Source organism: Lepidochelys olivacea (genome assembly GCF_965140295.1).
Source record: "Lepidochelys olivacea isolate rLepOli2 genome assembly, chromosome: 5".
Classification (NCBI taxonomy): Eukaryota; Metazoa; Chordata; order Testudines; family Cheloniidae; genus Lepidochelys; species Lepidochelys olivacea.
This window is the reverse complement of record NC_140415.1, coordinates 73,855,725-73,882,444: the sequence shown is the minus strand read 5'-3', so window position 1 is coordinate 73,882,444 and position 26,720 is coordinate 73,855,725. Positions and strand designations below refer to the sequence as shown.

The 26,720-nt window shown below is 40.7% G+C and overlaps 1 protein-coding gene across 1 annotated transcript in view; it reads left to right on the top strand.

Moving 5' to 3' along the window:
* The window catches only part of PGGT1B (protein geranylgeranyltransferase type I subunit beta), a 67,003-nt gene that overhangs the window by 26,537 nt on the left and 13,746 nt on the right, over positions 1 to 26,720 (top strand). Inside the window, exons 3-5 of the mRNA XM_084629050.1 lie at positions 620 to 687; positions 9,465 to 9,616; positions 17,835 to 17,967. Coding sequence (XP_084485176.1) covers positions 620 to 687; positions 9,465 to 9,616; positions 17,835 to 17,967 — 353 coding nt within the window. The remainder of the gene's footprint in view (positions 1 to 619; positions 688 to 9,464; positions 9,617 to 17,834; positions 17,968 to 26,720) is intronic.

Genomic DNA, 26,720 nt, shown 5'->3' with positions numbered 1-26,720 from the left:
TATAAAACCTGTAAATAAGAGTTTCACATTTGAATAATCGCTAAGTGAGCAATTTTCCCTCTTATAAAAGCTTCTCATGCTTCTAGATTTTGGAGGAGAGAAATAAGCAATGCTGCTGTTAAATCTTGTGACCTTTCAGGCTATTTTAGTTTGTGTTAAACCACACAAGATATGATCTAACAATGAGCCTATTTACCATCTTTATTAAATGGCTAAAAAATCAGTGCCAACTTAAAACCATAGTAGTTGACTCTGTGCTTTGCAGCTGATCTTAAACAGTCTTGGTGGATGGAAATCCAGAGGAAAATAACCTGTTTATGCTATGCATTTTTCCAACTAGGCAATCTCCTCTTTCAAAACAATGGAGGAAATTTCAATTAGCACAAAATATATTTCAGCCAGGTGAAGCCTCTTTTACGCTTGGCACTAAGATCATTCTGAAAAAACTTTCTGTTCCCTGAAATAATATGCTGAGATTGCCAATGTACTGAAAAGATAAAATATTACTATAGCTTTCTTTTGAATTATGTTGAATTAACATGTCTGGATCCTCTCCAAAGAGTTATAATTTTAAATGGCTGTTTCAACAGAGTAAATGAGGTGTTTTTTCCCCTCCTAGGATCAAATTTAAATCGCTGTGGATTCCGAGGATCTTCATATTTGGGGGTGCCATTCAATCCATCCAAGGTTAGTAGGCTCTGTGTGTGTGTGTGCAAGAGAGAGAGAGAAGACCCCTGTAATAACTAGTAAATGATCTTGTGGCTTCTTCAGAGAATAACTACATGAAGTGAATATAGAACCAGGAACCCTTTAAAGAAATTAATATTTGTTTGCATTTGCATAGTTTTTTTTTTTTAAATCCCCACTGCACCCCCACACAGTACTGTTTCTCTGTTTACAAATGGTTATGGAGAAATTGATGTACAGGTTGTGGATTGCCAAAACTACACAGCAAATTGTCAGTGCTTGGTTTAGAAAATGGGAGTTCCTAATTGCAATCTACTGGGTAAAAATATTCTCTGGTCCAAGAACTACATGTGAATCCTGTCCAGAAAAAGCAGAATTCCGCATGGCAGAGGAGGTGCGCGGTGTTCTCAACATTTCTCTTTCTGTGTTCAACCTCAGGACAGCTGAATCTTTCTCAAATATGGTTGAGATCCTACTCGCATCTGTTGTGGGGGGTACGTGAATCCATGGGATTTTGAGGATCAAGGGGATGGGAAACGTGGGAAATAGCAGAGGCATTGCTTTTAATGGTGGGAAACTGGAAGTGAACAGAGGCTGCTGAAGACGATGGGGAGGATTTGGTAGGCTCCGAAGATCTGAATAGACTGGTAAGCTGGACAGGGAGAGGCAGTAGAAGGCAAGGGATCCGTGCAGCATGTGGGAGGGTGGTGAAGACAGGTCAGCTGCTGCTAATATGTGGGAAAGGGAATGTAGTTTCAGGTAGGGGACAGATTCCAGCCAAGTATTTGAATGGGGAAAGAAGGGTGGAAGTAAGATCAGAGGATTTTTATGGGGGTTTGAAACTGGGAGGAGAGGGTGGGCATCTATGCACAGGAGGATATATAAAATTGACACTGGAGCAACAACTTACCTGCTCCTTTTGCATAGCAAATCAGCCAAGGCAGCAGCGCAGTTTCCTGCTTGGGTGCACAGAGTGGCACCCTTTGTTTTCATAATTTACATCCACAGTCTTCCTTCCACATTCAGCAAGGCTAAAGAATTGTGAAGGGGAGTTAATGCATCTCTGCACTAGGCACTGCATTAGCAGCGTAATCTTTGTGCCTTGATTTGCTGTGGATCTGCCCTCTTTTTTTACACCATAGCTTGTGTCTGCATCATTTTACTCCTAACATTGCAATAATCAGATGAATTTGTCACCTGTTATGATTGGCATTCGCCTCAGTCATAATCCACTACACACTGAACTGTTATGCAGTCTCATGGAAAAAAATCTGTCTCTGTAACAGACTCTTACAGAAATAAGCATAGTCGAGGGTCTGTAATTTTTAAGAGTTCTTGTTAAAATCTTATTAACCTTTAAATATGTAAATGACAATCCAAAACCTGAATAAGGTTGTAAACATATCTTCAGTCTGGTACTGTAAGCCAGTCCTCTTCTTCAAATCACCATATAATCAGAACCTGATGTCTATCCCACAGCACTAGTGCAACAGTGAGTGAGGGGACTCCTCCACCATAGGGGTAGCTAATAAATCACTGTATCATTCATAATATTTAAATAAAACTTTAAACAATTTAATGCAGTACATTAAATCAGCACATGCGTCATTGGGAGACTCATTTATGCCCAAATCCTCTCTCCTGCACAAAGCTTGAGGAACTGGGCTTAGCAAAAAGGGGTTTGGCTGAGGTCTTGTAACGCACCTTGAAAATGAAGAGTGCGATATAATGTGCTAAATATTGTTACAGGGTGTCAGCATTTCACTGGTGCTTTTTCATTTTGACACGTCTGTTCAAACAGCACACAATTTAAGACGTGAATCTCCTCTTGTCAGGAAATGTGTTGCTGCCCTATACGCTGTCCTATGCTCTTGTAATTTAGCCTGTAGAAAGAAGCCAGGGGATAATCTGTGAAAGTCAATGTACATTCCTTTGTTTAAAAACTATTCATATATCAGCACACTTTTTTACATTCATGCATCAATGCATTGTCTACTGCCTTTGGTGAAAAGGAATTGGATCTGTCTTTGTTATAATTGATATTAAAAAAGGGCTTAAAATATTGCCAATGCTACCTTCTTTCCTTTTTCAAATAAATTAGTGGTTTACTGAAAGGAACAAAAACTATGGAAGCCTTGCCAGGATAAAGCTGGCTTTAAATGATATAGAAATGTAGGGTTGGTAGGGGACCTCAAGAGGTTTGTCTAGTCCCATTCTGCTGTGCTGAGGCAGGACTGGGCATGCAAAGTGGTAGCTCCATAAATTTGTTAGTCTCTAGGGTGCCACAAGTACTCCTTTTTCTTTTTTCCTCACTTCTGACACGGGCAATGGTAGCTCCTGTGTCCCACTGAACTAGGCCGAGGCTCCTGTTCTGGATGATGTGATCTGGTATGCTGGGTTGCCATGTGGCTCAGGTTTGGCCCCCCGGCTTGTGGTGATGGCTGAGAGGCAGCTGGGTCAAACCTGAATGGTGCTACAATCTTATGGGCCTGGCTGCAGTGCCCAGAGAGGGGATCTGGGACAGGAGGAGCTGCTGCTGCTTTAGGGTCAGTTGTAGACACAAAAAAGTTACAGACAGATGGGAGAATTACACTATCTGACTTTTTCCTGCTTTAACATACCTGTAGCCATACTTACAGTCTTCAAAATTTAAACTGTTAGACCGTAAAGTGGACTGAGGGGACCCCTAATCAATGACACTTTGGGTATGTCTACACAGCGCTTTAACGTGACTGTATAGTCGCAGCTCCAGTGCTGGGAGAGAGCTCTCCCAGCACTGTAATAAAACCACCTTGGTGAGAGGAATAGCTACCAGCGCTGCGCTGTAGCACTTTACAGCGCTGAAACTTGCATCACTTGGGGGTGTTTTTTCACATCCCTGAGCGAAGAATGTTTCAGCGCTGTAAGTGGCAGCGTAGACAAGGCCTTTGTCTTGTAAAACTTCTTGAAACAGGTCATGGTTGCTAAATGAACTTAAAAGCAAAAGGTTTCGTGTCACCACAGGCTGGGTCACCTTTCAGGCTTGCATCCGATGAAGTGAGCTGTAGCTCACGAAAGCTCATGCTCAAATAAATTGGTTAGTCTCTAAGGTGCCACAAGTACTCCTTTTCTTTCAGGCTGGGACTCCTCCCTCTTGTTCAGTTCTTTGGGAGTCATTGATGTCATGAGGAGAGAGGTGAATTGGAGGCCACTGTCTCATTCTTATACCACTCCCTTCTGAGGATTACCCAAGTGAGAGTTGAACTGTCTTTGTGATGAAATGTAAATTTCTTGTTCACACCTTCCCACTGCTGGAGAATGGCTGCTTAAGTAGGTGATAGCCCACTTAATTTTGATACTTGTCTGGGGGCTGAAAGGCCTGCTTTTCTTAACCTTGGAGCGTGTTATAACAATGATACACACAGAGTAGAATCTTATAACTTCACATACAATGTTGATACACCTATTACCAGGACAGTAATGTTCATCAGGTTATGACGTTTCAAATAATATCTCACAAGGCATCCTTTTTTTTTTTAAACAACAAAATTTATCATAGTCTTGTAAAAATGGTGAACATAATAGTACAGACAGTCTCACTATAATTCTTCCAGAACAAAACTTTACCAAACTTTTCAAAATGTACCTTTGGAAAGTCTAAAGGATAATATTTTTGAGAATTACAAATGCCTAAGAATATTAACTTACAATGAAATCTCCTTCTTAACCGTACCATTGCTACTGTGACATTAATTTCAAATGGAATTTCTATAATCTCACTTTATATTTTGTCTTGACTTATTTTATATTGTACTAAATCTGATCTGCCTGATAAGCATAATCTTTCTCTCCAGGAGAATTAAACACTGTGAAGTAAAATTTTAACATTGTTTCACTCCAACTTTTACTAATCTTCCATTTCAGATCTCCATATTTATTGGAGATTGATTTAACCCTAGTGAGATGCATGTATACACAAAACTCTGAAATGCAATCAATATTTATTGCAGACTACAGCTTTTTCAGTGTCGTTGTATATCGTTAGTGCTGGCATCTTTCCTCCTCTTCCTGGACATATGAAGTAAAACAATTTAAGATTTTGGCTATTCCTGTTTGTATAATCCCATTGCATTAAAAGCTTTGGAAATTCAATTTACTCTTCAGTGTAGATTGACCTACTTGCATGTTATATAAGCAATTGTTTCAAAGTATCATGGAACTTTTCCAAACTCTTTTCACCTTACTTTAATCTATTTGACCAAGTTAGATTGTAAAACACTCCGAAGGAAATCGGGTCACCCTCCTAGGTTACAGAGGACACTATCAGGGCAATGTTAGCTCCAAATGTAGGTTTTGTGAAAAAAAGACTTAAACAGTCATTTATGAACTGAATATTTATTGTGATGGAGCTTGATTCTATGGTCCTAGACATCAGGAATTTGTGATAACTCCCCTGGGTGCTTATATTTGGGATCAGAATTCTAAAATTCAAAAAATGTAGAAGAGCATCTTGGGCACTGGGCTACTGAGAATAAAAGTAATTGAGGGGAAGGTCTGTTGGAGGTAAGGACATAGTGTTGTAACCTTCAGAGCTGAAGTGCCTAGAATCCTTGAAACCATGTTCCAATCCCAGCAGGGGCAACTCAGTCTCGAAGTTAGATAAATAAAGTACTATATAGTTTGCTGATTGGTGGATGTGCCAGAGGAGATGGCAAAACAACATCCCGTCTACTCTGCCTGGGCTTTGGACCCCTCTTCCTTTACCAGTCGTCTGAGCCATGGGAGGAAGAGCAACATGGTCCTAGGTGTAGAATTAATGGCAGGACTGGAGACTTGTCCCTCCGCAGACTGTATCTGGGAGCAGTTGTTGACAGGAGGACATAATGTGAGGCCCACTATGACTTCCCATTCTGCACCTCTGTTATCCCTCAATGGAGGGATAACCCCAATAAGGAGGTCTCAGTAGCACCCACCTCTCCTTGTCATATGAGCTAATCGTGGAAATCACACATGTTGAGGGCAGTCTATCCACTGACCTAGAGATTAGTCACCCTGCCACCATCTACAGCTGCTGAGCAGGAGGTAAGATGTAGGTGGGTACAGACTCTAGACCTGGATTCTGTTGGTGTTATCCCCTCTGAGAGCAAGTCCATAAGGGCTCCAGGGAGCACCCCACTTCCTCCATGTACTCTGGAGGAAAAAGAGCATCATGCTGTGAGTGGAGAGTACCCAGCAGCAGAGACCTGCCCAAATCCAGGTTTTTGGTGTGACAGTAGACTCTGTATTCTGCAATTTAAGCTCTTGACATCTTTTACTCTGGTGTGCCTACCTCCCTTCCTTTCTCCTTCACAGTCTCTCCATTGCCAGTCTCATTTCCCATCTTCTGTGCCCCTCTTCATCCTTTCCTCAGTGTCCCTCCTTTTCCCTTCCTCCTTTTTAACTTTCTGCCTTCTACCATTGGCCTTCAGCCCACCTTTGCCCTCGTATTACTTCACAGAAAGTGAAGCTTTGTATATTGTATCCCTTTCCACCACTTGGATCTTTTTTCTGTTTGGCTCTGTAAATGCTCAAGAGCAAGGACTGTCTCCCTTTATGGATGCTCAGTGCCTACAGTTTGAGTAATACCATAATTTAAATTCATGGTGGTGTTTTTGTAAGAGTAGGGATTTGTCCTGCCAGAGTTTTTTCTTTTCCTCCTCTCCTCTTGTTGCACAGCATTCTCTGTGCCTATTGTGTGCTTGGCTATCATGCAGTCTCCATGTCGTCAATGAACTCTATGCCGCAGCTGTGGAATTTGGTGCAGAATTGAAGCTTTCATTTCATTTCACAAGGGTTTGGCCTTTTATGGTTGTGAAGGTAACAGCGTTTTATATTGAAGTCGTGTTTAGATTGTCTTTGAAGTCTGCAGTCCGAGAGTCTGATTTGTCCCCATTCATGAAATGCAGTGGTTATGCTGAAGTATAACAATGTAAATCTCAACATGGATTATTTCATTACTGATCATTCAGCAGAAGCTTATATCTCGGCACCTTCCTAGTGCCAAAAGCCCTAACTGTCAAAACCACTAGCTTCCCTTTTGATGCAGTTATGAATTATGAATACAAAATTTCTCTAGCACATTGAGGTAGTAAAAAAATGAATTTATAATAAATACAAATAAATGGAATATTGCACTGAAAAATGTCAGTTCTTGAGTTTAACATGAATCTGCCACAGAAACTGGGGGCCTTACAGCAGAGTTAGTCCAGCCTCTTAAAGTCTGCAGGGGACTTTGCATATACAGTGGATTCTGCTTATTAGCAGTCTGTTTCCAGCAAAAAATTGCTATTACCTGGAAATTGCCAATAACGTTGAAAGTATGTTTGCAGTGCTGCAGCCAGAGAAGGAAGCCCTGGGATGTACTTGCTCTAGCTGCAGCCCCCCAAACTTGCCTACAGGGCTGCTGTCAGAGAAGGAAGTGCTGGGATTTGCTGAGCCCGGGTCCTGCGTGCCAGGTCAGGAAGCAACGCAGAGAGCGCAAAGAGAGACACTGTGGAGCTCCATGGGTCCCCCGTGCCCTCACTCTATGTGGAAAGACCCAGCATCTGGGCTGCAGCCCTGCTGCTGCCCTGCCTGCTGCCTCCTCTCAGAGCCCACAGCACTGGGATTCTGGGGTGCGTGTGTGTGTGTGGGGGGGTGTCTCCCACTGGGCAAGGAGGCAGGTGACACAGCCTGTTACCTCCTTCTATGGACTGTGGGTTCTTGACCACAAGCAGGTTTGCTGCAGCCATGGAAGGAAGCACTGGGACAATGCCAAGCCTGTGCCCCCAGCACCGGGGTAGATCAGAGCACAGGGAGAGCTACTGTGCAGCCCCAGCGCTTTTTTGCTTGATTGCAGCCCCATAAACCTCCTCTTCCCCACCCCTCAAAGTTGTTAATAAATGGCATGCCTGTTGGCAAAGTTCAAATCCCTTTAACATTAAAGTAATTGGAGTGGCATTGTTTCACAGTAAAATGTTGGTATTAAGCAAAAGTTGTTGATACTGGGATTGCTATTAAGCAGCATCCACTGTAGCTTATAAAATGCTTGGGGGATCCATCTGAATGAAATGTATCATCATCATAATAATAATACCTAGCTTTTATGTAGTGCTTTTTGTCAGTAGATCTCACAGCACTTTATAATGGAGGTTAGACCATTATCTCCATTTTACAGACAGAGGAACAATTCATGAACTTATCTAATTCTGTTTTGAACCCAGTTACACTTTAGGCCTTCACCTCATCCCCTGGCAATGAGTTCCACAGGTTGACTGTGCGTTATGTGAAGAAGTGCATATTTACATTTGTTTTAAACCTGCTGCCTGATTGGGTGACCCTTGGTCCTTTTGTTAAGTGAAAGGATAAATAACACTTCCCTATTCACTTTTCCCATATCACTCATGATTGTATAGACCCCTATCATCCCTCCTCCCCTCCCCCGACATCACTTTTCTAAGATAATCAGTCCCAGTCTTTTTAATCTCTCCTTGTATGGAAGCTTTTCCATATCCCTAATAAATTTTATTGCCTTCTTTGTACTTTTTCCAATTCTAATACCTTTTTTCAGATGGGGTGATCAGACCTGCATGCTGTATGCCAGGCATGGGCATATCATGGATTTATGTAGTGGCATTTTGATATTATCTGTCATCTTATCTATTCGTTTCCTAGCAGTTACTAACGTTAGCTTTTTTTGACTGCCAATGTGTTCTGAGTGGATGTTTTCAGAGAACTATCCACAATGACTCCAAGATCTTTCCTGAGTGGTAACAGCTACTTTAGTCCCCATCATTTTGTGTGTATAGCTGAGATTGTTTTCCAATGTGCGTTACTTGAAATACAATTTGTAAATGTGATCTGCCATCTGTTTACCCAATTTAGTGAAATCCCTTTGTAACTCTTCGCAGTCAGCTTTGGACTTACCTATCTTGAGTAATTTTGTATTATCTGCAAACTTTGCTACCTCACCCACTTTTCCAGGTCATTTATGAATATGATGAACAGTATAGATCCATAGGGGACACCACTAATTACCTCTTTTGTGAAAATTGATCATTTCTTCCTACCCTTTGTTTCCTATCTTTTAGCCAGTTACTGATCCATGAGAGGACCTTCCCTCTTAAGCAAACTCAGCAGTCATGGGATAAGTGCCTTAGGTGAGGGACCTTGTCAAAGGCTTTGAAAGTCCAATTCACTACACTGATTGATTGCATCACTCTTGTCCACATGTTTGTTGATCCCCCTCAAAGAATTTTAATAGACTGGTGAGGAGTGCTACAAAAGCCATGCTGACGATTCCGCCAACATATCGTGATTGTCTGTGTCTGATAAGTACTGTAGTTTCAACCAGTTGCCTGGTACTGAAGTTACATTTACCAGTCTGTAATTTCCAGGATTGCCTCTAGAGCCTTTTTTAAACATGGGTGTTACATTAGCAATACTCCACTCATCTGATACAGTGGCTGATTTTAAGCAATAAGATTCATATCACAGTTGGTAGTTCTGCAATTTCATGTTTAAGTTTTTTTTGAAGTATTTGTAAACTTCTAACTCCTCAGCAAGTGTGTCAGATGAAGCTGTGCAGTTATATAGTTTCCTTCAGGCATGTCTAGTCAGATAAATTCCACTTGACCAAAATTAATGCAAAGATTAACATTATTTACCTTTAAAACATTGTCAAAGCTTTGACTACTTAATTGTAATTCATTGAATACTTAATTGTAATTCAAGAGCTTATGAAATCAAAATAAGTTAAATGTATTTTCTTTTAATTTTAGGGTCCTGGTATATCTCATCCCTATGACAGTGGTCACATAGCAATGACATACACTGGCCTATCATGCTTGGTTATTCTTGGAGATGACTTGAGTCGAGTAAATAAAGATGCCTGCTTGGCAGGACTGAGAGCTCTCCAACTGGAAGATGGAAGGTACAGGACATTCTTTATTACAGGGCACTCTGGGAAATTTTGAGGAAAACCTAACCATGGAACAAAATATACACTTCACCTGCATAACATATCTGTTGTGTCTTCTCCACCTTCCAGAAGTTTGTTTGCTGTGGCTGGTGTGAAAACTAGAAGATAGGCAAGTTACCAGGTAGTCTGTTGGAGTCTTGAAATTGATTTCTTAGCCCAGTGCACATTCGCTATTGGAAAGTTACTGGCTGGCCTGGTAACATGATGGTAGCGGTGCCTTTCAGGAGAGCTGAAGTGAACTCTGACACGCCCTCACATTCTCTGGTTGTGTAACTCTGTGGAGCACTGTCAAAGCAGCTTTCTATGCCTTCTGGGAAGAGAGATTTGCTTAGGTCTGATGACTACTTCTGGCTGACTTAAGAGCGGATGAAAAGTTAGAAGTTGAGATTCAGGGGTATAATTGGGTGGAGAAAGAGGATACTAGGGATCCCCTACCATATCTGGATTCTTTTTCTGCAGTCAATAAAGATGAACTCTACTGCATAAACTAGCATTATTGTATTCCTCAGATCCAATAATAGATACTGAGTGATTCTGCTTGTAGTCAGTGAAAGGCAATTGGTCAGGTTGGGGGGGGGGAAAACAAATCTTTATTTCTCCATACTCATTTCCTCCAAGCAGCATAAACTTTTTCAGTCTGCCTCCAACACAGTGAGCGAGTGGCATGTGGAGCATGGGTATCTCTCTGTGGTGCTGGAAACACTAGGGCTTGCTAGGAAAAAGATCGCAGAAGTGCAATATGTGCAGTACTATGCTACAGCAAAGTTTGACTTTCTGCACAGTCTCTTCAGAATACCTTATAGTCTCTAGAGATGGAATGTGTCTTCTTCAGTGGTAGCTAATTCTGAAGTCAAATGTCAAAAGATTGAAATGTCCTTAGGAAATATGCTTATCTGGGTGCTAATGCCAGTTATTCAGAGCTCTATCCGTGCTAGGCACCTTTGATCCAATTTGCAGCCTCTACTGCTGGCTTTATGCCCTGGTGTCATATCCTATTTAGAAGGATACAGATGTCATTGGGACCAAAATCTTTGTGCGTGTCTGTTTTAAAAAAATCCCCGCAGGTAGTTTTTATTTTAAAACATAAGACCGTTAAAGACCTATTCTGCTGCAGTATGTGTAACCCAAAGTTGCAGCTTAGTACAGAATTATGTGTAATCAGCTAGTTGTCCCGTCTGAATGAGGAACATCAACATGAATATAGCAGAGTAAATCAGACTTTTGTTTTTAATGAAATCAGACTTCCTTACCTAATAGCTTCCCGTCAAAATGACTCTAGTTTTAAATCAGAATGCTGTAGCTTAGTTACTATATTAAGTGTGTATATGATATAAAAAGGGTATGTGTGCATTTTTCTAAAAACACCTTTCTGATTTTTTTTAAAGCAATATTTGTTTCAGTACTAAAAACAGTGTTTCAACATCACCCATCCAGTGGGGTGGTTGTCTCAAGACTGATCTGCAAACAGTTCTTGTACTGGTTCAAAACCTGTTCAGTTAGTGTTGTGATTTTTTTTTTTTTTTTAAATAGAAATAGTTAACCAGCACAGCCCTAGTGTGGACCATTATAAGTATAAGGCACCTGGACACTGATATTTATCTTATTTCCCCTTCCTGTACAGGAATCACTACATTGATAAAACACCTCTGTAGCAATATAACTTCATCTAAGCTAAGGGGATTGTACTGCTTTAAATTACACTGATGTAATTAAAGCTGTGCAAGTTTTTGTGTGTAAACAAACCCTTAGTGAAAAGAAAAGGAGTACTTGTGGCACCTTAGAGACTAACCAATTTATTTGAACATAAGCTTTCATGAGCTACATGCTCAAATAAATTGGTTAGTCTCTAAGGTGCCACAATTACTCCTTTTCTTTTTGCGAATACAGACTAACACGGCTACTACTCTGAAACCCTTAGTGGTTGCTGTTGTTTCAGTGATATTTTCTAGCTGAGAACATAAGTCCTACACACTGCTGGACTGAAAATATTGGCTTTCCTATTAGAAAGCACTACATATCTGTGTAAAACTTGTTTTTAAAGTAAGCACTATATTTTAAACCGTTTGTCTATTTTTGAGTTAAGAATAGTTCAAGTTAAGACTGTTTGTTTGTATTTGTTCTATGTTTTGTGATTTCCAGTTGGTCTTTAGTGGGAATGTAGATTGATTCCTTCTTTGCATGGTAAATTGTTATGGTAGGTTTTTAAGTGATTGATTTTAAAGACAGTAAAAAGCATAATTAATGTGTTTTAGTGATCTCTTTTCTTTGTAATTAGACGAGAGAGGCAAGAATCATAGAATATCAGGGTTGGAAGGGACCTCAGGAGGTCATCTAGTCCAACCCCCTGCTCAAAGCAGGACCAATCCCCAATTAAATCATCCCAGCCAGGGCTTTGTCAAGCCTGACCTTAAAAATTTCTAAGGAAGGAGATTCTACCACCTCCTTAGGTAACGCATTCCAGTGTTTCACCACCCTCCTAGTGAAAAAGTTTTTCCTAATATCCAACCTAAACCTCCCCCACTGCGACTTGAGACCATTACTCCTTGTCCTGTCCTCTTCTACCACTGAGAATAGTCTAGAACCATCCTCTCTGGAACCACCTCTCAGGTAGTTGAAAGCAGCTATGAAATCCCCCCTCATTCTTCTCTTCTGCAGACTAAACAATCCCAGTTCCCTCAGCCTCTCCTCATAAGTCATGTGTTCCAGACCCCTAATCATTTTTGTTGCCCTTCGCTGGACTCTCTCCAATTTATCCACATCCTTCTTGTAGTGTGGGGCACAAAACTGGACACAGTACTCCAGATGAGGCCTCACCAATGTCGAATAGAGGGGGACGATCACATCCCTCGATCTGCTTGCTATGCCCCTACTTATACATCCCAAAATGCCATTGGCCTTCTTGGCAACAAGGGCACACTGCTGACTCATATCCAGCTTCTTGTCCACTGTCACCCCTAGATCCTTTTCCGCAGAACTGCTGCCTAGCCATTCGGTCCCTAGTCTGTAGCTGTGCATTGGGTTCTCCTGTCCTAAGTGCAAGACCCTGCACTTATCCTTATTGAACCTCATCAGATTTCTTTTGGCCCTATCCTCCAATTTGTCTAGATCCCTCTGTATCCTATCCCTGCCCTCCAGCGTATCTACCACTCCTCCCAGTTTAGTATCATCCGCAAAGAGACCCAGTGTACAAACTCAAGTTTTTCTAATAAAACTCTTCAACAGACGGAGATTTTTGAACAGTATGTGGGGCTCTCAGGCTCTTAAATTATTTATTAGGTTGTCTGGAGAACTAACCATACTTAGGCACTGTTAAGTCAACCAATCACTAGCTTTTTTTTTTTTTTCCCCTGCTTCCAGAAAAGATGGAGCAGAAAAAATTAATCCTGTTACAGAAAGCATAACCTTCAGTTTCTGTCCAGCACTCCCAAGCTGCTAAATTCTAAAAATTAATGCAAGGCATTAACTGAATTCCCTCTCTGTGGATCCAGTTGTGTTGATCCACAGTAATATATATCAGCCAAAAAGACTGTGACCCCCAGAAATACCAACTGTAAGATTGAATGAAGCCAACAATTTGTTTATGAAAACAGAACACTCTCTTCTGAGCCTTTTTTTTATGACAGGTATTTGGGAGTCCTTGACCCAACTTTTAAAGATAAAGCAAAAATCCAAGTATTGTACTACATTAGTACATGAAACTTAAGCTGTTTTCTTCTACAAACCAGAAGAACGCTTTAGATTTTTTTTCTGAAGACATCATAATGTTGGTAGGTCTTCATGAGCCTGAGTTTTTTGTCCCAGATTCAGTCAGGATAGCTTACTGAAAGCTCACATGGTGAAATAACTCTAAAATGTATTTGAAATTCAATACAGTCTTAGTTAAGTATGATACTAATTGAAGAAATGTAAGAGGTAATAGGAAAGCTCACTCTGTCTTTAAGGTAGCCCCCATTCTGCTTTAAGACTGACTTAATAATCCATGTTAATATGTTATTTAATATGTTAAACTAATTGTTTATCTAAAAAGAAAAGGAGGACTTGTGGCACCTTAGAGACTAACCAATTTATTTGAGCATAAGCTTTCGTGAGCTACAGCTCACAGTATGCATCCGATGAAGTGAGCTGTAGCTCACGAAAGCTCATGCTCAAATAAATTGGTTAGCCTCTAAGGTGCCACAAGTACTCCCCTTTCTTTTTACGAATACAGACTAACACGGCTGCTACTCTGAAACCTGTTTATCTAAAAAGGTTTTTTTTTTTTAATTTAAGCCAGAATAGAAAGGCGTGGGGGGGTGCACAAGGAAATGTTGGGTAGAAGACTATATAGAAAAAAATACAGATCTGGTTACATGTAGAGATCTGGTCTGTGATTTTTATTACATTCTGTCTGTGAATCCATCGTTAGACCTTGTAGAAATTTGTGTTTAACACTTCGCTAGAGGTCCTGCTGTCATTCTTTGAAGAGAGTATGTTCCTTCATGAATGAACTGCCCAGGCATCTTAACTGTAAAAACATCCCTTCCATTTCTGAATCCTCTGTTTGTCCATGGTTTTTGCATTAGTTACCACAGCAAACCTGACTGTAAGTAGAATCTGTTTTGACTGCAGTGTAAGGGAAGTTAGCAAATGACCTTTAAATCACTTGGCAATTGAGTGAGAATGTTTCTTATCTGATCAGTTTTGGAGGAGAGAATTGCCCCAGTTTGACAGTTGAATACTAGCCAAAGGAGCCTATCTATACTATGTTTCAGAGTATCAGCCAGTTAGTCTGTATTCGCAAAAAGAAAAGGAGTACTTGTGGCACCTTAGAGACTAACCAATTTATTTGAGCATAAGCTTTCATGAGCTACAGCTCACTTCATCGGATGCATAAAGTGGAAAATGCAGTGAGTATTTGAATATGAAGGTCACTATCTTACAACAAAAAAACTTCAAATCCAGACTCCAGCGAGAAACTACTGAATTGAAATTCATTTGCAAATTGGATACTATTAACTTAGGCTTAAATAGAGACTGGGAGTAGTCATTATGCAAGGTAGCCTATTTCCCCTTGTTTTTTCCTATTTCCCCCCCCCCCCCCCCCCGACGTTCTGGTTAAACTTGGATTTATGCTGGAAATGGCCCACCTTGATTATCATACACATTGTAAGGAGAGTGGTCACTTTGGATGGGCTATTACCAGCAGGAGAGTGGGGTGGGAGGAGGTATTGTTTCATGGTCTCTGTGTATATAATGTTTTCTGCAGTTTCCACAGTATGCATCCGATGAAGAGAGCTGTAGCTCACGAAAGCTTATGCTCAAATAAATTGGTTAGTCTCTAAGGTGCCACAAGTACTCCTTTTTAAGGGGAAATAGGTTACCTTGCATAACGACTTAGCCACTCCCAGTCTCTATTCAAGCCTAAGTTAATTGTATCCAATTTGCAAATGAATTCCAATTCAGCAATCTCTTGCCGGAGTCTGGTTTTGAAGTTTTTCTGTTGTAATATCACAACTTTCCTGTTTGTAATCGCGTGACCAGAGAGATTGAAGTGTTCTCCGACTGGTTTATGAATGTTATAATTCTTGACATCTGATTTGTGTCCATTTATTCTTTTACGTAGAGACTGTCCAATGTACATCGCAGAGGGGCATTGCTTGCACATGATGGCATATATCACATTTGTAGATGTGCAGGTGAACGAGCCTCTGATAGTGTGGCTGATGTTATTAGGCCCTGTGATGGTGTCCCCTGAATAGATATGTGGATACAGTTGGCAACGGGCTTTGTTGCAAGGATAGGTTCCTGGGTTAGTGGTTCTGTTGTGTGGTATGTGATTGCTGGTGAGTATTTGTTCAGGTTGGGGGGCTGTCTGTAGGCAAGGACTGGCCTGTCTCCCAAGATCTGTGAGAGTGATGGGTCGTCCTTCAGGATAGGTTGTAGATCCTTGATAATGTGTTGGAGAGGTTTTAGTTGGGGGCTGAAGGTGACGGCTATAAAATATAGTAAGAGGCAAATAACATATTGCCTAACTGACACTCCCGGTTCTTTGGAGCTGGAACCATTAAATATAGCAGCTCCTTAAGGGAAGTAGAGCTGGTCTAATGCAGAGGGATTAAAACTTAACATTCAGCTCAACTCCCAAATTTCTCTGTAAAATCAGCATTAGAAATGAAAACTTAACCTGAATGGTCTTTAAAAAGTGTACAATAACAAGAGAGATGCATGTAATTTGTTAGAAACTGGTAGGTTCTAACTGCTTGTGCTGTTATGATTCCCATTCATAGTATTAAAATCCAGTTTCTAAGTACTTAGTCATTTGTAAAGCCCTATCTATACTAAACTGTGTGAATAATTGCTGCTCAGCGGTGAATATTATACATCTACCCTCTCGAATTAACTGTTTTACACAATTCAACTTTGTGTGTGTGTGCATAACATGGATAGATCAGGATTATGTAAATGCTTATTGCCCATTTTAATAGTCTACGGATAAAATTCTAGTTCTTATCCCTCTCTTAGTAAGGAAATTGGATTGACAGAATAATGGGCTGTTAGCGTAAAGACATTAATTAGCCTACATTTTACTTATTAAAATAAATTGCACTGCTATTATAAATGTCTCAGATCCACACATCTGATAGACATTTGTAAAACATGGATCCCTTGACTTAGAAAAAATTAAGTTAAAAAATGTCTAGCAATTTAGGTTGGGTTTATAGCTAATGAAAAGTCCTTGTTTTAGGTCACACATTCTGTGTGGGTAGTTAAATTTTTAACAGATAACATCTTATAGCATATAATGAAGAGTAGGGTGTAATGGTGTTATTTCTGAAGGGATTATGATCCATTTAATTATTAAACTGAGACAGCAGTGCTAATTAAACTAGAAGTGTTGGCTTAATTTATTTTTAACTTACGAGTCAGGTGAGACTTGCATGGCTATCACATGATAGGGCTCTACAAAGTTAAATCATTTTCAAGAACTCAAAATTATTAGAACACAACGCTAAATTTCTTTCATAAACTGAAAATTCCAAATTTAAGGGGGTGTATGCAACAGTATGTGATATTTCCAGAATTGGACCTATTATCTAGAGCAACTGACTGATATTTAATGAACCAAATTCTCGGACGTTTGTGTCAAGAAATTGCAAGTGTGCATTTGTTAGGCACGTGAATAGCCCAGTGTGCATGCAGACGTTGATTTGCACCTCAGCTGGACACAGTCCTCTTGTAGTATGGCCCAATGCAAACAAAGCGTTGCAATAATCTTGTTTTGAGGTTTTTTGAGGTTGTGAAAGCACAAAATCCAAGGCTAGAGCCTGATCAGAGCAAGCTAACTAATAGTCTTAAAATATTCTCAGATTGTAAAAAGACTAATGAAAAATTTAATAAAAACAAGAACACTGGAACATGAATGACAACACCACCACAATATATACAGTCCTAATACCAATTAAATATGTTCATTCTTGGAATCTGTTCCATGATGTAATTAAAAAGGAGTTAAATAACCAGGGCCATGCCTTACCAAAATGAGCACCAAGATTGCTAGGGAGGAATTAAGAGGCAAAGAGAAATGGGGGGTGTAACGATGGTAACTCATCAGTAACAGTGGAATATAACAGAGCGAAGAATGCAGATACTAAAATATTAATACATATACCCTGACGCTGTCTAAATAAAATTGCCTGAGCCACTAAATGTCAATGGTTCATATCACCTTACTTCACTTGTTAACACACCACCAAAAAAGAATATTCAGTAAACTTAAATACATGGTTGACTTAGTTGCCCTTCCAAGTAGGGGCATAGTATTGTCCTTCTGAAGAGTACAGTTTGAAATATTTAAGGAACTTCCTCTTGAGAGGAGAAGTATATGATAAAGAAGCCTAGGTATGGGGTTTTTTATGTTCATAAAAAGAAAAGGAGTACTTGTGGCACCTTTAGAGATTAACCAATTTATTTGAGCATAAGCTTTCGTGAGCTACAGCTCACTTCATCGGATGCAGTGAGCTGTAGCTCACGAAGGCTTATGCTCAAATTGGTTAGTGTCTAAGGTGCCACAAGTACTCCTTTTCTTTTTGCAAATACAGACTAACACGGCTGTTACTCTGAAACCTGTCTTTATGTTCATAATGTGATAGCCCTTGCAATGCATAATGAGAGAAATCTGTATTTCTTTTAGTTTCTGTGCTGTGCTTGAAGGTAGTGAGAATGACATGAGATTTGTATACTGTGCTTCCTGTATCTGCTACATGCTGAACAACTGGTCAGGCATGGATCTGAAGAAAGCGATAGAATATATAAGAAGAAGTATGGTGAGTTTTTATAAGTGTTTTTTGAAAAAATGATATTCTTCAAATCTTAAGACTGTAGGTTTTCTGCGTGCTGCAGCATGTGGCTAAAGCAGTCACCAGCACTACTAAATTTCAGCCATAACCTTTCATATAGTCCTTTGTTTTTCCTGGTATACTGAGTTGAAAGAGGAGTGGTACAGTAGTATTATAAATGTGTAAAAAGCACAAACTTTGGAGGATCCAGTGTAGTTTCCCTGATGCAGTTAACATGTGGTTTGATCTTCCTGAATAGACTGGACAGAATAACATGTAACCATGTTTCTAGACTGCAACAGCCTTGGAGCAGGGCTGTTCCAAAGTCTAAGATCATAGTTAAAACATCATTCCATGTCTCCTGTACTGCAAGACAGACTTCAGTTCTCTGTTGCTCTCTGTTGCCATGTTGCAATCAGTAGGTCCCTCAGCATGGTAGGATTTATAGTATAGACACTGAAGATGAACGTTCCCAGCTCGTAACATTCACTCAGATGAAAAATAAGCAGTCCTCCATTTCCTATTTTCTTTTTATAAATAGTATAAAACTAGTAGCTGAAAGCCTATGCTGTCACATAGGTGTGGCCGTTGGGCCAGGTAAGCCACCGTCTGTGCATTCTACCACATTCCATCAGTGAAACTGTTGCATGCAAATTAGCTGTAGAGTAATGGTGATTGCTTGAGTTGCTTCTCTCAGAATGGTCTAGGACAGGGGTCGGCAACCTATGGCACACGTGCCAAAGACGGCATGCGAGCCAATTTTTAATGGCATGCTGCTGTCTGCCGGACCTAGGCAGACAGCAGCGTGCCACTAAAAATCCAGCCCAGCACAGCCCGCTCTTTTCCGCCCCCAGCCACTGCTCTCTCCTTGCAGGGCAGGCAAACTTTCCGCTTCCCTCTTCCCCCAGCGTTCTGGGTTCCTGCCCCTCCTTCTCTACCTCCCTGCGGCCAATCAGCTGACAGCCCTTGCTAGAGATGGGGAGAGGTAAAAGCAGAGCTGCAGCGCGCTCTCTGCTCCGGGGACCTTGGGGAAGTGGATGGAATCAGGGCATGTCCCCTCCAGCCCCCTGCCGTGAGCCACTCAGGGCAGGGGGCTGGGACCACCCCCATGACCCCAGCCACACCCTCAGCCCTCTGCCCTGACCCCTGCAACCTCCCACAACCCCAGCCCTGACTCCAGCACCCCCCGACACATACCCAGCCCCCCAAGCCACCTGCCCTGACTCTTGCACCCTCCACATCCCCACTCCCACCCTGAGCACCAAATGGGAGTTCCTGCACCCCCTTCTCACACGCCCACCTGCCTTACTTATAATACATATAAGGCTTACATATAAGCCTTACTGTAGCTATACACTGCTCAGTGTAATTTGTAAATGACTGAGAACTTAGAACCAGTACTCCAGCCTCATCCTCCTGGACTTGTCAGTTGCTTTTGTCACAGTTGTCCATACCCGTCTTGAAATCTTGTCTTCTCTGGGCTTCCGTGACTCTCCTCTCCTTGTCTTCTACTGCTGTCATTGCTTCTTCAGCATGACCTTTGGAGGATTCTCCTCGTCCCTCTCCCCCCCCACGCACACACACACCTCCTGCTTTCTGAAGAGTTTCCACAGGCCTCTGTCCTTGGTCCCGTTCCCTCTCTGCACCTAACCTCTGGATTATTTTAGTCTGCAAACTCCCGTTCAGCTATTGTCTGTATTTTCTCTTCCTCCAGACCTGTCTCCTTCCGTCCAAACTGAAATCTTGGTTGGTCTGTCTATCTCCTTGTGGATGTCTGTCAGCTCAAACTCAACATGGCTAAAACAGAGCTCTTAATCTCCTCACCACCACTACTACCCTCCCCCCACTACTCCTTTGTCAATAACTGTGGGCAACAGCACCAGCCTGCTTGTCACTTAGGCCCATAACCTGGGTGTCATCTTCAGCTTGGACCTCTTTCAAAGCCCTCACATCTGGGCTATGTCTGAATTATGTAGATTCTTTCTGCACAACATCTCTAAGATACAGCTTTTCCTATCCATCCACACAGCTACAGCTCTGATCCAGGTTCCCATCTCAATTTACTGCAGTATCCTTCTCGCTGGCTTTAACTATGCAGTCTTACCTCACTTATCCATTCAGAACGGAGCTGCAAATATGATTTTCCTAGCCTGTCGCTTTAACCATGTCATTCCTCTTTACATCCCTCCACTATCACCTCAAACATAAGCTATTTGTCTTCATTTGAAGGCCCTTCATGTTTTATCCACGTCTTGTCTTGTCATCCTCAATGAAGATATTGACTCCTGCCTCTGATCAGCCTGTGATACAAGCCTCAATTGCCCACTTGTTAAATTTTCAAATGCATAGCTTTGTGCTTTCTCCCAGGCTGCCCCTCACACTTGGGAGGAGCTCCCAGTAAACATCTGCAAAATTACGCATTCTCTTCTTTAAAACTCTCCTTTTCCCTCTATAAAAAGCTTGGCAGTGGTTAGGCCACTGGTGTGCTGAGACCACTGCCTGTCATGCTGATCAATATTGTCTCATTGTTTCCTTGTATTTCCCCCATCTGCCTGCATACGCATCTGTTGTCATTTGTCTTCGATTGTGAGCTTTTTTGGGGCAGGGACCATCTTTGTTCTGTGTTTGTAAAGCACCTTGCACAATGGGATCCTATTTGATAACTAAGGCTCCTTGGCTTTATGGTAATACAAATAATAACAAGGAGTCTGGTGGCACCTTAAAGTCTAACAGATGTATTTGGGCATAAGCTTTTGTGGGTAAAAAACCCACTTCAGATGCATGGAGTGAAAATGACAGATGCAGGCATTATTATACTGACACATGAAGAGAAGGGTGTTACCTCACAAGTGGAGAACCAGTGTTGACAGGGCCAATTCAATCAGGGTGAATGTAGTCCACTCCCAATAACTGATGAGGAAGTGTCAATTCCAGGAGCGGGAATGTTGCTTTTGTAGTGAGCCAGCCGCTCCCAGTCCCTACTCAAGCCCAAATTAATGGTGTTAAATTGGCAAATGAATTTTAGTTCTGCAGTTTCTCTTTGAAGTCTGTTTCTGAAGGTTTTTTGTTCAAGTAGGGCTACTTTTAAATCTGTTGTTAGAATGTCCAGGAAGATTTACATGTTCTCTTACTGGCTTTTGTATGTTACCATTCCTGATGTCCGATTTGTGTTTTTTACCCCCCCAGAGCTTAAGCCCAAATAAATCAGTTAGTCTTTGAGCTGCCACCAGACTCCTTGTTGTTTTTGTGGATACAGACTAACACAGCTACCTCCTGATACTTGACTATAGGAAGCTATAGGAACAGACTCTACTAGCTCTATGCTTACTGGGGACTCTTTTCTGTCAGGGGAATCCCCAGCAAGTTGCTTGCCAGCAGTGTCTGCTCCCTGGCCATCTATATTTAATTCTGGGCCAGTGTCCGAAAACCGCAGCTAGGTGGTATGACCCCAGTACAGGCCTGGTATAGGTGAGTTCAAGCGTCACTATCAGGGCTAGGCACATTTACTTACACAGTTAGGAACCTAGACTTTTTGAGTGCGCTTTTCTAACCCTAACAGTTTGCAAAATATGGAACCTGAAGAGCACGTCTTCCTGATTACACTTTTGCTTCACCCACACTTGACTTATGATCTGGTTTTAGCAGCCAGTATTTCAAGAACCAGGAGAGCTAGAAACCAATGCTTTATATCAGAAAGGAAAAATAAAATTAACCACTGCTATTATACTAGCATAAGCTTTCGTGAGCTACAGCTCACTTCATCAGATGCATACTGTGGAAAATACAGAAGATGTTCCTATACATACAAACCATGAAAAAATGGGTGTTTCCCACTACAAAAGGTTTTCTCTCTCCCCACCCCACTCTCCTGCTGGTAATAGCTTATCTAAAGTGATCACTCTCCTTACAATGTGTATGATAATCAAGGTGAGCCATTTCCAGCCCAAATCCAGGGTTTAACAAGAACGTCTGAGGAACCGGGGGTGGAGGGGTAGGGTAGGAAAAAACAAGGGGAAATAGGTTACCTTGCATAATGACTTAGTTACTCCCAGTCTCTATTCAAGCCTAAGTTAATTGTATCCAATTTGCAAATGAATTCCAATTCAACAGTGTCTCGCTGGAGTCTGGTTTTGAAGTTTTTCTGTTGTAGTATCGCAACTTTCATGTCTGTGATTGCGTGACCAGAGAGATTGAAGTGTTCTCCGACTGGTTTATGAATGTTATAATTCTTGACATCTGATTTGTGTCCATTTATTCTTTTACGTAGAGACTGTCCAGTTTGACCAGTGTACATGGCAGAGGGGCATTGCTTGCACATGATGGCATATATCACATTGGTAGATGCGCAGGTGAACGAGCCTACTGTCAGAGGCTCGTTCACCTGCGCATTTAAACCACCACCACCCCCCCCACACACACACACACACACTCGTTCCTCAGACGTTCTTGTTAAACCCTGGATTTGTGCTGGAAATGGCCCACCTTGATTATCATACACATTGTAAGGAGAGTGATTACTTTAGATAAGCTATTACCAGCAGGAGAGTGGGGTGGGGGGAGAGAAAACCTTTTGTAGTGGGAAACACCCATTTTTTCATGGTTTGTATGTATAAGAACATCTTCTGTATTTTCCACAGTATGCATCCGATGAAGTGAGTTGTAGCTCACGAAAGCTTATGCTCAAATAAATTGGTTAGTCTCTAAGGTGCCACAAGTACTCCTTTTCTTTTTGCGAATACAGACTAACACGGCTGTTACTCTGAATCCTGCTATTATACTGAGACTGCTGTGTGTGGTATTCCATTTTTTCCCCACCATATAAACAAGTCTTCCTGTATGTTTAATAAACAAATATAATAGCCACAGTTAAATCAGTCGATAATGCAGGAAGTGTAGAATCTGTGAAAGAAAATCTGCAACATTGCTATTAAATTCTGAGGATGCTGTAAATAACCTAAAATAAAAATATTTTATATTCAGATGTAGCTATGAAATTTATTTTTGAAGTTAATTTTATTTCAGTGTAATACTCTATCTAATTATAATGCAAGCTACATATATCCTTGTTTTTGTTTTTTTCCTTGCGAATGCTTAGCTCTGTTATTTTTCTACAATAGTATCTTGTTTTGATAGTCCACTAATTACAAGGCAAAATAGATGGCATCATTAGTGAACTGCTGTCATACAAAGATGTGGTTTTGTTTCACCATATCTTATGTCACCATTTGCAAGTACATGAGGCCTCTTTATATATCTGAGTGCAAGTCATAGTTTATGAATTTATTTTTTTTAGTAATGCAAATTGTGAAATGCAACTGAGGTACAAATAACTTTAAGTAGCAGCGAGATTGATTAGCTGTAATAGATATTTGTAACTGAACTCCTAAATTCTAATTCTAAAATTTCCTGTTGTGTCAGAATTGAGACACAAACTTTAACTCCAAAAATTGCTACTGCAACTTGAATTGTAGAATTAAGCACATCAGGAAAGGCAAAAGTTTTAAGATTGAACATACCTTTCAGACTAGAACTACACTTTAATATTGTAACTGTCTAAACATTGCATCTTTATAGATAATAGCTCTCTGTGTGTATTCGTTGTTGTATCTACTGCCTTTACTGATGGCAATAAGTGGGTTTTTTATTCCTGTTTGGAACCTGTTTGTTCAGCTTTCCCTCATCAGTAGAACTATCAAGTTGGGACTGCAGAATTTTTATTGATGTGTAAAGTCCATTTTGATTTTCATATTCAGGGGTGAGTTTGTGACCCTGATAGTGGGGGAAAATTTAGTGAATTGAACAGGGGTGATTTGGAATCACTGATGCAATAAAGATAAAAAATGCCATTTTTAGTCCCCCTTTAGAGTAGAGAGACAAATTAACTACTTTGATTATGATATCTCTACAGATTGACTGTGATGCAAATGGCAGGGGGCTGGAGTTAAGATTGTGCTTAATTGATTTACACATTTCCTGATTTGGATAGGATTTAATTATTCAACTTTCGTACTGCAGCAATGATGAATTCTTTTCATTATCCTTTTTAAAATAAAAAAGTAGAAAATTAAATTAATGGGGAATTTTTGTCTAACAGGATCAAATTCTCAAAAAGCAACTAGTGCCTGTGTCTGTTAAAATTTCAGGCTAATTATGCAGCTGAACATAATGCACTTCTTGGGTTGCACACTTAACTTTTCCCCAGAGCTGATTATTTTGCAGTACATAAAGCACACCACCTTATTTTACAATTATTCAGTTTATAGAGTTAACTAGCTTCACCAGCCTAGCTCTTCTTTCCTCCAGTGCTAATCAGCTTCCCATTGCTCAGCAGTTAATGGGCCTTTGATGCTTGGCAGCACATAGGGACTGCATGCTCAAAATGCACTGATAATGGCTTAAGGGAACTTTGTGCTGCCTATGCTCAGTCTTCAAATGTTCATAGCGGTTGCTTAGAATCAACTTTTCCATGCTCCTGCTTAAAGTTTGTCAGATGTGAACTTTCAGAATTCATCCTTTTTAGTCATCACCACTCCAAAAAAAGACACTGGTTAGAATATATGTCCAGTGAGGAATATTACAGTTTTTAATATGAAAGCAGAAAACCGATAATGTGTTCTCTGTGATAAAGACTATGTCACTGCTTGAAGGTGAAATCGTGTGATCTTGAAGTGCTGGGCACCTGCCATTTTCCTAGAAGTAGGAACATGGAAATCGGACCAGTGGTCTGACTTGTCAATATCCCATCTCTGATGGCGGCCACTACTAGCTGCGTCAGAGGAAGATATAAGAAACCCCTGGTCAACAATTAGGGAATAACCTGTCCATAGTTGACAGTTATAGAATAACCTAGCCAAAGGGTAGTTTGCTTCCTAATTCTGCTAGTGATTTAATTTATTCTCTGAAGTATGAGGCTCTATATATAGCCTTTATTTTTGTATGTGCGTGTGCGCACACAAACTTTGGATATTCAGTATAAATATTGACTCCTTTTTTTTGAATCCTACTTTAAGCACTTAGTATCTAATGATAGAGTTCCACAGGTGGTTTAAGCATTTCTGTGAACATTTTTCATGTTATCCATTGAAATAGTGTTGCCACTCAGTTTAATTGACTGTCTTTTTTTCTTGTAGCATGGGAAGGCTTAATAAGGTTGCTGTATCTAACTTCTCTATATTATTTATTGTTTTGTTTATACATCAGCCATGTCTCCTCTTACTGGCTTCCTCTAAACAGTCCCAGACTCTGCGGTTTCTTGACGTATGGTTGGTTTGTCAAGGTACTGCTTGCCCCCGGATCAATCCCTGCCCCCCCCAGTCCCTCTCACAACTCAAGTCTCTCATGCCCTACCCATATATTGCTTCCCCCCCATGTTGTCTCTGTTACATGCAGAATGAAGATGGAGATGTCTGGACTGTGGCTTGGGTGCAAGGGAATTCAGGACAAGAAGGGGGAGTGGGAGTGTAGGCAGGAGGAGTAAATGACTCATGTCTACACGGCAATTAAAAACCTTTTGCTGGCCTGTGTCAGCTGACTCAGGCTTGGGTTAGGGGGCTGTTTTACTGAGGTGCAAATTCAGGCTTGAGTCGGGCTCTGGGACACTGTAAGGGGGGAGAGTCCCACAGCTCAGGCTTGAGCCTAGCCCAAATGTCTCGACTACAGTTAAACAGCCCCTTATCCTGAGCTCTGTGAGCCCGAGTCAGCTGGCACAGGACAGCTGTGGATGTTTAATTGCAGTGCAGCCATACCCTTAGCTGATTTTTTCCTAGGTCTCTGGTAATGGGTTATGCTCTAGCAACCTTAATTTCGTTAACTAAATTATTTGGGGGATTATACTGAAATACTAACTGCTACTAAAATAAAACAAATTTGAGTTAAAAATCCCACAAACCAAAGAGTATTGCAGTATATACTATTGTCATTCTTTAACTTGCTTCAGTATTGTGTCACAACGGGTAAGTAACACCCACTGCACAGACATCCACTGATACAGGATCATGTGAATTGGAATTTCTAGGACAATGGAGCGAGCCCGGGATGGAACATCAGCCCTTTACTCTTTGCTTTAAAAGGCTTAAATCAGAATGAAGAAACTATTTTTTAAAGGTGATATTTTATAGAATATCAGTTTGTTCAGCAGAATGCTGATGCTTTCCCATTCTTTCGTTTCCCAACAAGTGTAGATTGTTGTTGCAGTTTAGCACATAAGGCCTTTGTCTTCACTGCAGAATGTATTGTATTTAAGCACTGTGCTGCTACATGTACTAGTGGCCTGACTGTTACATTCTTGTACACTAAATGACTCTTGATTTGGGAACAGACATAGACAAATAGGATAGACTCTTATCTTGTCTAGCGTTTTGCAGATGCTTTGGCTCCTTAAGGGGGACACAGCTCCTGCAGAATGTATTTTAAAACCTCCACAGAAGTGGCTTTTCCTTGCCACTTGACTTGGTACCGTAATACTGCATAATTCTAGAACCTTAACTTTAGCATTTTAGCATATAATCTTTTAAACAAACTTTAATTTTTTATTTTTTTAAAAGAAAATGCTTATTAAAAACTGCATGTGTTCAAACTGTGCTGCTTTGCTGACAGGTCAATGTGATGCTGATAACTTTTGATGCACAGTGTATGCCTTTGAAAAGCTATTGGCCAGTTAAAACTAATTAAAATAGATGTTGGTGTGGTTTGTGATGCAGGTCTTGCTAATAAAATGAGAAATTACATAATCAAAATACATG